This window comes from Pleuronectes platessa, chromosome 9 (genome assembly GCF_947347685.1).
Source record: "Pleuronectes platessa chromosome 9, fPlePla1.1, whole genome shotgun sequence".
NCBI lineage: Eukaryota > Metazoa > Chordata > Actinopteri > Pleuronectiformes > Pleuronectidae > Pleuronectes > Pleuronectes platessa.
This window is the reverse complement of record NC_070634.1, coordinates 14,002,525-14,018,088: the sequence shown is the minus strand read 5'-3', so window position 1 is coordinate 14,018,088 and position 15,564 is coordinate 14,002,525. Positions and strand designations below refer to the sequence as shown.

The following is a 15,564-nucleotide window of genomic DNA, read 5'->3' as shown; positions in this document are numbered from 1 at the left end:
TTCCTCTGATTTAGTTCAACTTAATTGTTTTTTACTCCTCCATATGCCCTGAAATAGAACCCACACATTATATTATTTTAGATTAGTGGTTTATATTTGTGGGAATGAGGGAATGTGAGATCATTTCCTGGCACTGCCTCACAGACAGTGAATAATGGAACAACTGTAGGACGACATTGAAACAACCATGGTGATTTCACTGGTAAATGACCACTTTTCCCTCTGTGCCCTACATTCATTTAACTTGGATGTAATAAAAGATTTTACAACAACTCCAACAAAAAACCTGCTCACATGAACTTGAGCAATGAGGCTCAGATTTGACGTTTCGGGTTCAGCTGCTGTTAAAAGCTACTGAAACAACAGTTTAGGCAGATTATGTATTGAGATTGTTGTGCATTAAGATCAGGACATATCATTAGTAGTGTAATAGTAAACAATATCATGCTGCTTTCTGGATGTTGTAGGTGCTGCAGGCTAGACGAACATTTTAAGGTCACATGGCAGGTGAGCAGTGTGGGGCACAGTGAAAAATCGATTTATTATAATACTGGTGTTAGTAACCCAGCTTCTTCTCAGTCTCCACACTCATACGTCACATATTATGCACTTAACGCATAGAAACAAACACTAGACAAACAAAGTCCATTCCCAGGCTCTGTTTGAAACAGCGAGAACGGAAAACATATTAAAAAGCTTTATTTAGTCAGGCATATTATGACTCAGCCCGATTTCGACCTCATAATATGGCAGAAACAGTTAAAACAGCACCTGGTACTCTTCGTGTACGAGACAGCAGAAGTAGCAACAATGAAAAAACATATTAGATCTAGAACGGCATCTCCCGCAAGGCCGAACTGTCCCCTTGTGAAATCACATTTAAATTCACCAGATCTTGTTTTTATTTTGATCCATCAATGATTCTCTGAGGAATCCAAGAAAATGTTGAAGTGATTAATAATCCTTGATACGCACTCAAATGTAACTGGTTCTTTCCTGACCCACACCACATCATTCCACCAAGTTTTGCGGTAATGCGTCAGGGTTAGTTTTTGTGCAATCCCACTAAAAGACAAGCAGATAAAAACCTAACTTCCTTTGAGGAGGTACGAAGCTTCAAAATAACATCAATATAAGTGTCATGAAAGAGAAAAGAGAAAATGTGGATGATGCAAAATGTGTTCTCTGAAAACGCTGTCTGTCGCCTCATTTGCACATCAGTGGAGCTCAGTGTAGTATTTCAAATGTTTGTTAACATTTGGCCAGTTTAACCCTGAATCCCTCTCAGGGCCTCACTCAGCGGTAATTCAAACACATGTTAGCTCTACATGAGACCGTGTGGGTTATGTGCTGAATGATAATTCAACATGACGAATGAAGCTTACCTCACGTAATTCTCACAAACACGGCTGTTGGCTCTGCAGCTGGACATGTGTGTGTCACTGATGTGGATGATCTGAAATAAGGAACCTCAGATTTATCCACAGTTTTTCTCTGGTATGTTTTTGCATGCAAGCCCTTGCAACGCCCCCCCTGTTTATGTATTCACACAGATGTATGCACCTGTCTCTGTGTGACACAAACACCTGCAGCCTTTCCCCCACTGCCCAAAGTGACGGCAGGGCCTCCCTGTCCTTTGTCACCCTGCTCCCTGTTATTCACACTCTCACGGACCACAGGGTGTTGAGATTCGCTCCTGAGCAGATTCGTTCTGCTGTGTCAGGCCCTGCAGGCCACAATAAGTTCTCCTGCTCCTTGGTGTCTGTTCTCCTGTGACAGGCGTGTCTCATTGTTTCCAGGACGGACTGGTTGGAGGAAGCACATGAAGAGATTATAAGAGCGGGTTTCAACTGAGATATGTGACCGGACAGTGAAAAGGGCGGGCAGCGAAGCAGAATGAATTCTGGGTAAAGAGCTGCTTTAGCCTTTGCCCTACTTTCCCCTTTCAACTGTGGATCTGTGCTATGGCTTTAAAAAGTTTGCACTGTGGATCAGTTTGTTTCATAGGAACATAAATAAGATAGATGTTCAACACAGGTCACAATCAGTACAATACAAAACATAGGATTTAAAAAAGATTATATAAGAAATTTAAATTACATCGAACCACAGGACAGACACAGTCAACACAAGCCACTTTGTACAGAATACTACTAAAATACTGCTGATACTATGTAGGCTGCTAAAAATGTGAATTACCTTTTATTTGAATATCGTTTTACTATTTTGTGCCCTATTTATTATTTGTGCCCTATTTATTATTGTTACAGTTTTCTCTCCTAGTATTTCTTTGACCATCCATCTTCTGTTCTTCTGTTGAGGGTTGCAAGGGGGGGGGGGGGGGGGGCATGGAGCCAATGCTAGCCGACATTGGGCTTGGACAGGTCACCAGTTTAGCGCAGGGCCAAGTCAAGTAACCAATCAATTAGTTTAATTTGGGAATTTTAAATAAAGAAGGAAGAGCTCTTTGTCCTGCGATTCAGATTTTAAAGTATAACAAAGATACCTGCAATGAACATTGTACCTGAATAAATTCTATATGTGATACGTGTGAAAATTGCAGAATAGTGAGTAAAACAAATAGGTTTTCCCACTGCTTCTGTTTGCGGCTGAGCACTGTGAAAGGAAATTTCAAAAACCGTAACCTAACCTAAACCTAGAGAAATATCAAGAAAGCCTGAGTGTTCACAGGCGCCTTCTGTTATTTTGTCTGTGTTTCAGCACGATGAGGGCACTAACTGTGGGGGCCTTGGCTCCAGCGGGGGTAAGGGCAGGTACCTGATGTTCCCTCACGCCACCGACGAGGTGCGTGAGAACAACGACAAATTCTCCCACTGCAGCATCAGACACATCAGCAAGATCCTCAAGCTGAAGAAGGACGACTGCTTTGAGGGTGAGGAGGAATAAGATCTGAGGATGTGGTTTTGCGTGTGCAGATTTGGTTCAAATGTTTACACGGATCATGAGTCACTGTAAATCGTTTGTCTCGACTTTCAGTGTGTGTGTGTGTGTGTGTGAGTGTCTGTGTGTATACATGAATACACCTGCTGTTTGTGTTTATCTGTATGTTCCTTCTGGTTTTGGCCAGTCAGTGATCAGCCCATCTGTGGAAACCAGATTGTGGAGGAGGGTGAGGAGTGTGATGTCGGTCACAACCACACGGACCTCTGCTGCTACAGCGCTAAAGAGCATACGGGAGTCCAGTGTCGCCTTAAGCCCGGTAAAGTCTGCAGGTAACGTGCACGTACATTTATACACAACATGAAAGTGTGTGTGAAGCTCTACCAAAGAAGATCACAATAACATGCAACATCTGCCTTCAGATTATGAACTGTACATAAAGATGCACGATTTGACAAAGGTGAATCGATCAATGACTCTGGCTCCAAAATGATTTTGTCGCCGCAAGTCTAATTCAGCCTTGTTTCGATGGTTTGTTCTGGCATTGTTTCAGTTGGATATGTTTTTTGTGGGATATTTTATCTTCAGGTTGGAAAAGTAAACCTGTCTTTCATGACATTTCTTTACACAGCAGGATATCATTTCCGACCCTTCTTCTCAACTGTTTTGTCTCTACTTCTTCCTAGTACTGTCTCTGTCGGGTTAATATGTGGTTCTAACGAGTGGCTGTCGCCCTGACCGTATGTGTGGGGTGACTTTTCTCTCGTCCATCCATCAGTCCGAGTCAGGGCCTGTGCTGTGCTCAGGACTGTGGTTTTAAGGCGGCCGGTCAGACCTGTGACGAGGAGACGGACTGTCTGAGAGAGAGTGAGTGTTCAGGCCTCTCTCCGCTCTGCCCCGAACCATTAGCCAAGGACAACCTCACCGTCTGCAGCAACGACACGCGCGTCTGCATGAAAGGGGTGAGGGGGCTGATTTACCATCCGCCATATTCGTAAACAAGTTCAACATCGCATTGGAATCCATTATTGATCAAGGCAATGTCATCTTCACTATCTTCTCTCTGTAGTTAACTATGACAAAGTGTCCTCAGAAGATTTAAGAGCGTAACTGAGATCATCTCTCCTGAACGTATCTGTGTCTGTGGTCGTACCTGCAGGTGTGTGCCGAGTCTGTGTGTGTGAAGCACAGACTGCAGCAGTGTGACTGTCCTGGAGACTCCATGAGGGAGAAATGCCACATGTGCTGCCAGCAGCCCGGTAACCACAGGGCCCATGTGTGCTCTAATACTGAGGAATGTGTTTACACTTTGCGGCCCAACAAATCAGCCTGTGTCAATTTGTACTGGGGTTACACTCGCACATTATTGTTTTCCATTAGATGACATCACAAGCACTGCAAGCCAACCCATCTGCCGCGATGGTAACAAACAAGGAATCGGGTGTTTTGATAGGATTTATGAATGTCACACTTTTGAAGTGTTTATTATTATAATAAGTTATTTATTATTCCAAGTAGTGAGTTGTTTCTCAGAAAAATTATAGAACGGTTTGACCATCAACAGGGCGGCAGAAGTTCTCAAATTAAACACTAAAGGACCCGAACTACTTGTTGGCGGTAGATTGCAACATGGTATGCACTCTTGTGTTGTAATTATCTTTTCTCTCTGTCGGTGGCAGATAAGCCCGAGACATGTGCCAGCACCACCTCCTCCGTGCTGTCTCGTCACTTCCAGACAAGATCGTTGCCGCTGGTTGATGGCGCTCCGTGCTCTGGAAACCAGGGATACTGCGATAGGCTACACGTGTGCCGCCTGCTGGATGCCGATGGCCCCATCGCAAGACTGAAAAACTCCTTTCTCCATTTTGATGACTTCGATGACATCGGAGAGTGGATGAAGGTGAACATTTACTACAACTCGCCTTGATAACACATTTAGCGGTTATGAAGTGAAGAAGGTTGAAGATCTCATAACACAAACTAAAACTACAATGAACTGTTTGTACATGTCATGTCGTAGCATCAGCACTTAGATGCTTGTTTAGAAAGAGATTTCTGTCCAGTCTTAAGCAATTCAATGCACTTTTAATCAACCATCATAAAACCGTCAGTGCCATAAACACAGGAAATAAGACCAAAGACAGATGTAGTTCTCTGATTTGCTAAGCACAATAAACAAAGGCTGAACTAAGTCCTGCAATCAGATGACAAAGGCCAACATACTGATGATACAGGAAGAGACACAAAGAACTAGGTCATGGAGCTGCAGGTGACTAAGTGTAACATCTGACAACTGAAAAGGGGAAACACAAGGTTATAAATACAAAGAGAACAAATTGCTAAATGAGTAAGAGGGCAAAATCACAATAGACACATCAGGACTGTCATTTCAAAATATAACAGGGAACACAAACTGGCAGTGAGTCTATTAAGAGGCATATTTTAACACCAATATAATACAGTCAGTGGTTTTGCTGGTACAACCTTTCTTAGAGTGGTGTAACCAGTAGCTCATGGTGGCTAATGTGAGCTAATGCTTGAAAAACGTTGTAACTTCAATTTCTTTGTATAACTCACATTAATCAGTTTACTGAATATGAATCTTCTTTACTTAAGCTACAAGTGAACCAGCATTTAACGTTATCCAGTTATTGACACATGCACGTCACAAAAGTTCACCTTAAAGGCACAGTGCAGATATTCTGACCACTAGTAGTGCTGTAGAGCAACATTTTGATTTAGTTTAGCTTAAATCTTGTGCAGGCTACAGAGGCTGCCAACAGCTGCTAGGGATGATTAAAGGATTCTAATCCAAGATGTGTCAATAAATGCTTTCAACAAATATGTTTGCTACAAGGAATACACATTGTGAAAACAAACTTAATGGTATATTTCAATTAATATCACATTACTATTTCAAAACGTCCTCTCAATCAGGTCCTCTTGTGTTAACACTACAGGTTTGGACCTCAAGCTACTGCATGACTTAAATGACCTGAACATCATGTCAGACTCAGGTTTCCACATTTCTATTGTGTGGCTGAAAAATGACCTCATGTTCTAGGTGAGGAAATCGTTTTTGTAAAGAAGCAGCAGATGTTTGCCAGAGGTCGCATCCTCAGCTCAATGTGCTTGTTAGATTACCCATCATGCCGTTCAGATGTCTTCAATGGTTCAGCCGAGCTGCCTTTGAGCTTTAGTTTCTCACGACAGCACGGAGAATCAGGAATGTTCACGTGTGTTTAAATGCAAGCGTCAGCCATGACTGGAGCAAGAAACCAGCCTTCGCTTCAGGAGCCACCGTTTTTATTTCACCAAACCCTTCTCGCTGTGTTGTATAACATGGACATGGAATTTTCCCAATTTCTCCTATTATTGTGTTATATAGAAATAGAGTTGGAAAATGAGCTCAAACTGAACTTGTTACCAATTGTATTAAGCATTGCTGTACATCAATAACAGAGCAGTATGAAAAGAAATGTTAAATACATTCTATAGAATTAACTGCATTAAATAATTCAATATTTAGTCTTATAACCCTACACTGTGATGGTTGTTATCATTACAACATTCCTCTGTGAAAACAGATGTTTGGAGCTGAAGTGATGAACTAAAAGTCATTGGTTGCATTTCTTATTAATTCCAGCTGCAGGTTCAGTAAGTGGAAGACATACTGACGATAATGCAATGGGATTAAAAACTGGATACTTTAGTAAATAAGTTGATTTATGTGTTGCTGAGATGTATAATCATCAGTTATCCAAACTATGTTGGATCTCCTCAGGTCACAAACCATATTGAGACAATATCATGTGTGTGTCTCTGCAGGCTCATTGGTGGGCCATCCTGCTGGCTATCCTGACTCTGTCTGGAGTGATGGGCTGCACCGTCTGCCTCTGCGGCCGCCCCCTCGACACCAGCGACCCGGAGTAACCTCTGACTGTTGATCTCTCTCACCTCTGGGGAGACGACTATTCTCAGGATGACGCACAAAGTCACCTAGTTTCATTTGTAAGGGATTTAAATGGTCAAGGCCACATTAAGGAGATTCCTTTTTTCAACTTTGTTCCATATCTGCAACAGTGAGCGGCGTGCGAGTGACTTGTGAACGCCCCTCGCTCTGTTTGGTTAACTGTTTTTCAACGTCATTATGCATCTGTAAGATCGTTTCCTTATGTGACTTTGTCCCCATTTAAACATTCTACCGTGCCATCCATGTGTTGTGGAAAACGTTACTGTTGCTGTGGCACAGTCGGGCATTAGAGGGGAAAACATACCCCACCAGTTCACCTACAGTCATTTAAAGCCAAGTGTCCTGACAACGACTTGTGGAACTCGTTTTAGCTTGCTATGTCCTTGCGGCTTTGTGTGAACTTGACTGCTAATTTCAGCCTCGATAAACATCCAGCTGTCTGTCGCAGATATTTTTAATATGGTCACAGGGTGATAAGATTACAAGTTGGTGGATCTCTACTGTACTGACATTTACATTGTGTGCTTGAATATGGAAAATGCCCAGATGAGGTAATAAAGCAACACTGTGTTTATCATCTTAATGAGTAACAGTGATGGTACCACAAGCAAGGAGGAGCGGAACACTGGCAGGATCAGGTTTACAGTCTGAATGATGGACAAGCAGGTAAGTACAGACAAGAAGTCGGTAGCACGTACATAGATCACATTGAGACAAACTGTTGGTCGGACAAGGCGCTGATAGAAGCAGGGTTGGCAGACAATCAAGTAAATTAAAGGTTCAGTGTCCAAGATTTGGGTGAAAGGGATATATTGTCCGTTTTTGATTATAAAATAATCCCAGTGTGTAATCATCTAAATTGTGCAAATAGTTTACCCTAGAATGGACCCTTTGTTTGTAAATACTTTATACTTACATCAGGAGCAGGTCCTCTTAATGGAGACCGCCATGTTTTAAACAGGAGCCCAAACTGGACAAACTAAACCCCTCTTGAGTTTTTATGACAACTGCAGGCTACCACAGGTTCTCCATCATGTTTGGAAGGAGAGGGTGTGGTGAGGTGGTATTCAGCTGCAACATGCAACTTCACCACTAGATGTCACTAAATTCTAAACAGCAGGATGCTAGCGGACTGAGGCCTGGTGCAGACGAGGTCAATTGGTATTTTTCTGTTGATTATAGTCGCAACTACACAAGTACGCAACATCCGGTTGGTGACGCTTCCCGTTCAGCTCACTCTCATTGGCTAATGTGGAAATATGCTCAGAATTGGCAAATATTTTTTACGAAGATATATCAAATATGTTTCCGGTTTTCGATATTTCAGATCGGGGAGGCTACGATACAACCTGTGCCATTAACTTTTTTTCCTAAACCCCCACACGTCATGATTATTTGGGCAGATAATCTGGTCCGACTGGTGTCAGGACGCCCCTGTGATTGTCGGAAGGGGCAAGTCGGGTCAAAAATCGATTATGCTCTAGTGGGCTAGAGCCCTAAAGTGCAAGTTGGAGGCTAGCAGGACTGGTGCCCGCCAATTTAGGTGAAGGTTAGAGGCTAGCAAACCAGACGCTAGTGGAATGAGAGACAGGCGGAGCATCAAGGCTAGGACGGAAGTCCTGAGTCCCCGAACAGATCCCTTAGCAAAGGCTCAGAGGACTTTCCTCCGGATGACATAGAGCAGCATCTTTGTACCCTCAGCTATAAACCTCCTCTTCCTATTCAAGTCATATAAAAAAAAAAAATTATAAAGCCACTGCTCACTCCATGGCTGACAGTCCAAAGGCAGGTTCAGGAACCTTTGATGGATTGAATAATGACAATCACGCTAACAATCAAACGGATGGACATAGAGGAACAGACAAAAGTTGATAATTTCACTGTTATTGTAGTAGTATTTTTATTAAGGTAAAAAATGTGAACATAAATGATTTCACTGTTATAACTACAAGCCACATTGTGAGATGAATCTAATGATGTCTTTGGATTTTACTTGAAAGATGACTACCCTGATTCATTCTATCTCTTGGTCACCTTGACACAGTCAACATGCATGTGGTGTCACACCTGCAACTACACGAAGGAGACTCAAATTTACGAATTTTAACAGTTCCTACAACCGTTATATCAAAAACAGAGGTGTATCACAGTTTAAATTGTCAAAATGTTTTGCATCAAAGACACATTTGACTTCGATAATACGTTGAAAACTCATAACAATGGAGTCTTTACGGACTAAATTGAGGATGAATCAAAGCTTGTCATCATTTCACTGTTGTAGCATTAAAATAAAATGACAGAACGACCTCTCAGGTGGCAGATTTGGTTTATTAAAGACTTTATATAGCACAGCGAATATTTACATTTGGTACAAAAAATTGTAGAAATATATACTTTACAGAATAACTTCCTCCAAAGATGAAAACATATAACTAACAGTGTTCCATACTACAAAACCAAACCACCATTATCATTATTATTATGGTATTTACACTAAATTTACTGTACAACGTCGTCCAATGTTTTCAGTGCAAAAGTGAAACATCTCCTCTTTTTAAAAGTAGTTGGAAATGAAATCACAATGTTTACAGTACCGATCTCTAAAAAACGGAGGTTTAAATATTTCTTATAGGAAATTTAATAGTTAATATTCGAGAAATCTTTAGCACAGAAGGAACCAAGGCAGCAAAACAAAGTCACAACACTGAAGCCCCTTTTATAGAGAGTGTGCTACGTTGCAGTTCAGAGGACCCCCTTATAGTGCAGTGTAATATTTAAAAAGAGGTGGAAAAATAATCCCCCCATTACCATGTTTGTACCTTTTATTTGCAGCTTGAACTGACTGCATAAAAGTGGCTTGGGATTAACCACAGCCTCTACGTCACACCCCACATACCTCAAAAAGTTTAGACACAATCATAGAAAAATGTCAGACAAAGTGTCAGGCATTTCTTTGAGGTAACAGCTTTCGAGTAACGTCTTCCTGCAGAGTTGCTGCAGTAAAAGAAAAGGGTGTTTGAGGATGTTGGGGATTGTACGTTTGTACAATAAAAACAGCAAGAAAGCTCAAAGTTAAGAGACAAGCGTATTTCTAGCGACTGTTTCCAGTAAGGCACACTGATCCAGGTCCCACAGTCACGATTCGTGCTGAGAGCCACAGTGGTGAATGCTCTGTTGGATAATCCATTGGGTAATAAATTGTAACCTATTGCATAAAACACCTAAAGGAATTCACATTTCACATTATTTTCCTCTCCTCTTAAGAGGCGACAGACGTCTGGGGGACATTATTCTTCAAAGTGCTTGTTAAAGACTAAAATGTAACTAGAGGTATGTTACTCAATAGGACATTTGTACCTCCAGAATGATTATGGTATGTTCAGTCATCAGGACTCTTGCGTCTCACAGGAGACTTTATAGAATCACTATAATCTGACTGAATAATCCATCTCTACCGAAGACATTTAATTTTTGTACAACAAACAAAGTACAACAATGATGTTAGAGAATATTACACGGTAATTTACATACACGTTGTTTAAATAACCTCTTATTATTTATATATATATTTTTTTTTAAGTGCTAAAAAAAAGAACCAGAGAGTTTTCAACGGTTGGATCTTTTCTTCAAGGTCAGTGGTTCTCCAGAGTTACTCTACAGACGGAGACAAAGTTTAAAGTTTAACAAATGTTATTTATCTGTCATTAATAGTAATGGTAATAATGTAGAGTAAACACAGAGTCTCACCTTTTGCGGATTGTCCTCCACGAATCCTTACATTTAACAAATGTGACTTCCTGTGTTAAGCTCTGAGCTTCAGGGTCTTTTACACAGAACACTATCCTGAGGAAGAAATTATTATGAACCAGTTATTAATATATATATAAACATAAATATATGGAGATCTTAACAGGTCTTTTTTTCCTTTTTTAATCCACTTACTTTTGCTGGGTCTCTCCAGTTCGAATACGGATCTTATGAACCGCCATGTTCACGCTATCAGAGTCGCCGGACCACCACGAGGAAACCATCTTCAACATGCTGGAGGCGGACCAGCCGTTTGTCTCCTCCCATTTGAACTTCAGCATCAACAGGTCCCCGATGTCCTTCTCTGTCACCAGCAGGAATGAATGCGTCTTATTTGTCGCTAATTTCTCTTTTCTGCCGCAAACAAACAGAGACAAATGTTACAACAAGCTCTTGATGGTGTTTTATTGATCTTAGCTCCATAAAATACAATACAAAACAGTGGCTGTGTAACAGTTAATGGTTGGTTCTCCAATGGTTCTTAAGCTACTGTGCAACTGTTACAAAATAGCACATAACTCGTAAGACACAAGTCCCTGTTGTGTAACTCTGTTTTATAAAAGGTTTATAAACTCACAGTTTAAGCTCCAGGTTCTCAGCGTCCCCTTTGGCTCCGTACAGCGAGACAGTGAGCGAAGGCTCCATCTCTGAGCGGTTCACCTTACTGGAGAAGTGGATCTTCAGCTGGTAGTGGTAAACTGCAGAGCGAGAGAACATGTGGGAAACTGTAAATATTCATGTAGACAACTGAAGCCGTAAGATGTTCCAAATCCATCAGTTTAGCAAAAGTAAGTTGCAACGGATACGCAGCAGCTGCAGTCAGGATTTGAAATTCCACTAAGCATAGAAACTCTTCACATTATTTAAAAAATGTCTATTATTTCAATACAAGTTTTTTTCCCCTCTGTCAATAAGGTTATGTTTTTACCCTTGGTTGTTTGTCTGGTGGTTTGTTTGAATTTCAGATGGATTATGCAAAAACTGCTGAGTGAATTTCCATTTATCCATCTATAATTATCTTTAATATTGCGACATTGTTATTGACATTTTCCACCCATTCCCACTGATTAATTAATGTATCTTGATGAATATTTTTTTTACTTATGTATATGAGTGTATGAAATTGGGTAAAGATGGTGTGTATCAATTCTATTGCATCACAGCAACGCGCCTACACTGTCCTGTTTCGTAGAGTGCTTCAAATGCAGCCAACAAGTGACCACTTTTTTAAAGCGGTAATGGCAACGGTAAGCGACGAGGCATCAGACGCTGTAGTATCATACTTCAACCCAACCCAACAGCTGACTGTACACATGTTAAAACACCAAGGGGGCATTGAAACGCTCTCATCATGTCCAACTGCAGCTCTGTTGCTAGCGGACAGCGATAGAGGCAGGACAAGATGGTGATGCCGACGTGGAAATCCTCAGTAGATCAGACATCTCATTTTGATTTAACCTTTATGGTCAACATGACTCAGGAAGAATGAATTTGAAATTAGCTGAAGTGTTTCTAGATTTGGCTGCTGGACCTAGTTTTTGCAATACAGTACAATCAGATAACTTGACTGGAGCAAGTGAGGAAACAGTGCAGTCGTTTGTGTGCGACAGCAATGATGAGTTGACACAACACATTTCTACTGCTGAAGTCCACTGACCTCTGAAAGGCATGGACGCCCGTGTGTTGGTGTACATGTGAACGCTGCGCGCCTTGCGGACCTTGCTGATGTCGTAGCCCAGCGTGTTGCAGCGGTTTTTGCGGCAGCTGAGACACATGCCGCGGTTGAACATGTCGCTGCTGCCGCATCTATAGGCCTTGGCGGCGTCCTCCTTGTTCAGCAGGGAGTCGATGAACAGGTGGACCGAGCGCTCGTGTTCACACTTGACTGCATCCGTGATTGCTGAGGGGGGGGAAGAACAATGGAGATTTTAAAACGTGTGCTTCTTAAAGAACACAACAGACACATAAGCGTTCTCACTGCCTTTGACTGTTCAATCTGAAGTTATCCTCACCGAGCATCCCAAAGTTGGCAATCTTCTCGAGGGCGCCCCTGAGGTTGCAGCCCGGCTGGAAGCTGCCACCGTTGGGGTAAATGTCCACGTGGCCGACCGGCTGCTCGATGCCGATGCTGAGACCCAGGGAGCCCCGTGTGAAGGTGTGGAGGACGTCCACGAAGTAAGCATCATCTGGGGACAGGCGCCTGTGGGCGTGCTCCCCCTCAAAGTCAGGACCAGCTGGGTCCAGACCTGCAGACATAGAATTAACCAATCATCCGTCAGTTCACTTCATTCACTTATCATCATTGACAGAATCACACAATGTAAGGTGTCCGAGTCTTCTATGAATTTTACCAGTTATTCTTCCGACTTTATTGGTTGCATGGCTGCCAGCAAATCCTGCAACATGGGCGCCGAGGCTGTAGCCAATCAGGTGGATGTTCTCCAGAGGCATGTTGGTGGTTTTCTTAAACAATAAGGGAAATGTCCCCTTTCATTTTCACAGTTATATGTTTATAGTTATACATTTTAAGCAGTCATTACTACATGTCATCTTGTGTCAGAGAGAGTGTAAGGATGTGAACGCCTGCTCCGACTGACCTCGATCCAGTCGATGAAGCGAGCGATCTCCTGCCCCACTGCTTTGGTCTTCTGAGCTGCGACCACATAGTGGTTCTGTGCTGAGCTGAGCCAGTCCACTACGATGACGTTGGCCGTCTGCTCTCGCTCATACAGCGCTAACACCAACTTTTCCACCCAGCTTTCAAACATACCACTCAACTGTGGAAATGACAGATAGAACACTGAATTTACAATGTGTTATAACACTGCAGCAAGGACATCGATGCTGATAACAATAGGATTCTTGAAGGTCCAGGTATTTAGCTTCTTTGATGTGTATTGTCAAATCAAAGCCAACTCCTTCTGTAGTATTAACTACAACATGTTGTTGCATGACAAGAAATGTAGTCATGTGCATTTGGCAAGACATCGTGGGACCAGAATTTTGTGAAATAATGAAACACTAAACCCGTCACAGGTGTTTGCGAACAAAGCCCTCTGGGGTTTCAAAGACCAGGGCAGGTCACAACAGGCTAAAGCATCTCCACTCACCGTCCATCCGTGGATTACTAGAAAGGTTTTGGCGGTGCTGTTGAAGGTGCAGGCTGCCAGGGACTCAGGCTTTCCAGGAACAATGTAGCACAGGTCATCGTCGGGATGGGATGGTTTGCGGAGGGAGAATTTGGCTACAGACTGATTGCTGTCATCTTTGTGGTTGAAGAGATCATTCAGAGGCTCGAGGAAGTTACCTGAAAGACAATAAGGTTATGTTTTATGTTTGTTATTTTAAACCATTTATGAAGTGACAGAAGACACGAGAGCTTCCTGTGTGGAGCCGATGTTTTGATCAGATGTGTGAATCGGATCTAACGTTCTGGAAGTTTGGAGATGCCTGACTAGCCGACTGAGTGACTGTTTCCAATAAGCTCCAGTCCCTCGGGGCCCCTCAGTAAATGAGCTACTACCTTAGACCAGATCAGTTCTCAGGGGTTACAGGGGTTCACTTGGTCAGACCGAGCTCCATAGAAACCACCTTCTCCCAGCTTTGTTCCTGCCACCTCACCGACTATAATCTGCCCAGGATTCAGTGGTCCTGACACAGTCAGCTGACTCAACTCAAGCGCTGTGCTGGATTTCAGAGTGGGGGTGGATGTAGGAACCACAGAGACATTTACAGGGATTGGAGATGTTTAAGCATCATGTTGTAAACATAAAAGAGGATGTTTCCACTTCATGTTAATTATTTGACAATGAAGTTGCCTGGACTTTTTTAGCACATGGATATTCTTATTGTATTTTTCATTCAGACAGCCAGAGGAAAGTTGGGTGTGTGCCAAGACGCACAAAGACCGGTTAAGTCATAGACACGTGATGTATAGTACGTCTCATAAACCGTTTAACTTATTCTCAGTTTCATTCACACACACACACACACTTACACGCGCGCGCACGCTTTTATCAAACTCTCCAGTCCTGTTTTAAACTCTGCCGTTGTGCGTAAAAGTGGATGAGGTTGAACTGGCAACTCACCAAAAATAGAGTCGGCGAGCTCCTCTTCCAGGGACGTCACATTGTGCACAGCTGCGATCAACACCAGAAAGTCCCAGAACCCGACTCGCCACGCTTTCATTTCTCTCACAACCTTTTCCTATTCGAGAAAATACCGTTAACAATGAATGGAACCGAGCTGACGCGGCGGAAGAAGAGCCTGTGAAGTATTTCTCCTGAGAAGTGGTCCCGTGCGTCCTGTTGCGCTTAGAGCGCTGATATCTGAGCCACCTTGAACATGCCGCGTCTTAAATAGTACCTCTGAGCTGCCATTGGCTGACGGGCCCCGGGCGGGGAATGGAAAAATATGGGTAAAGTCAATCATTACACTGTTTTATTAGAAGAGCTAACAACACTGGTTGCTAGTGTTGCTTATCATTAAAAACCAGTATGTTGCATTAGTTATGCACCATTTCACTTTACTATAGGCCAATATGTTTGTACCAGTTCCTCCATGAGAAATAGATTCCTGCTTAGACTGATCATTCATTGCCTATCTACTCACCTCATTGATTAAAAATTACATTATTTATTGATTGTTTGAAAAAATTATAAGGACATTGCACTTTTAAATTAGGCTAAATCTAATGTAAAACTAGAAGTATGTTCAGGAGTTGTATGATGTGTACATGGGCAACTGGACTCGATGTACACATGCAACTGCTGAATATACAGTGACCCAGGAAACTGAGAATCTTCAATATGATCAATAATAATTCAGATTCTACAGAAAACAAAACAATTGTCATTGCTGTGCATGTTCTCCACAGATAAGTA

The 15,564-nt window shown here is 42.3% G+C and overlaps 2 protein-coding genes across 4 annotated transcripts in view; one reads left to right on the top strand and one right to left on the bottom strand.

The window, feature by feature from the left end:
• Window positions 1-7,453, top strand: part of si:ch1073-396h14.1 (disintegrin and metalloproteinase domain-containing protein 10) — a 30,762-nt gene extending 23,309 nt beyond the window's left edge. For all 3 annotated transcript variants that reach the window (XM_053430740.1, XM_053430741.1, XM_053430738.1), the window contains 6 exons: window positions 2,722-2,893; window positions 3,089-3,233; window positions 3,680-3,863; window positions 4,061-4,160; window positions 4,581-4,801; window positions 6,730-7,453. In XM_053430740.1, coding sequence (XP_053286715.1) covers window positions 2,722-2,893; window positions 3,089-3,233; window positions 3,680-3,863; window positions 4,061-4,160; window positions 4,581-4,801; window positions 6,730-6,834 — 927 coding nt within the window. In that variant the 3' untranslated portion in view covers window positions 6,835-7,453. The remainder of the gene's footprint in view (window positions 1-2,721; window positions 2,894-3,088; window positions 3,234-3,679; window positions 3,864-4,060; window positions 4,161-4,580; window positions 4,802-6,729) is intronic.
• A 1,730-nt stretch (window positions 7,454-9,183) lies between these two features.
• Window positions 9,184-15,023, bottom strand: LOC128448179 (lipoprotein lipase). The gene is made up of 10 exons (XM_053430737.1): window positions 14,770-15,023; window positions 13,792-13,988; window positions 13,279-13,458; window positions 13,033-13,144; window positions 12,694-12,927; window positions 12,339-12,581; window positions 11,259-11,379; window positions 10,817-11,035; window positions 10,622-10,717; window positions 9,184-10,528 (listed from the first exon to the last, which is right to left on the bottom strand). The coding sequence occupies exons 1-10, from the start codon at window positions 14,867-14,869 to the stop codon at window positions 10,507-10,509; spliced, it is 1,524 nt and encodes a 507-aa protein (XP_053286712.1). The 5' UTR covers window positions 14,870-15,023; the 3' UTR covers window positions 9,184-10,506.
• Window positions 15,024-15,564: the final 541 nt, after the last annotated feature.

Excerpts from the sequence above, each read along its gene's own strand:
- LOC128448179 (XM_053430737.1), bottom strand. The coding sequence starts at position 14,869 with ATGAAAGCGTGGCGAGTCGGGTTCTGGGACTTTCTGGTGTTGATCGCA. Across the intron at positions 11,380-12,338 it reads GGCGTCCATGCCTTTCAGAG|TTTACCACTACCAGCTGAAG; the intron begins GTCAGTGGACTT and ends CTCGCTCTGCAG. Across the intron at positions 10,529-10,621 it reads TGGAGGACAATCCGCAAAAG|AGTAACTCTGGAGAACCACT; the intron begins GTGAGACTCTGT and ends CTCCGTCTGTAG.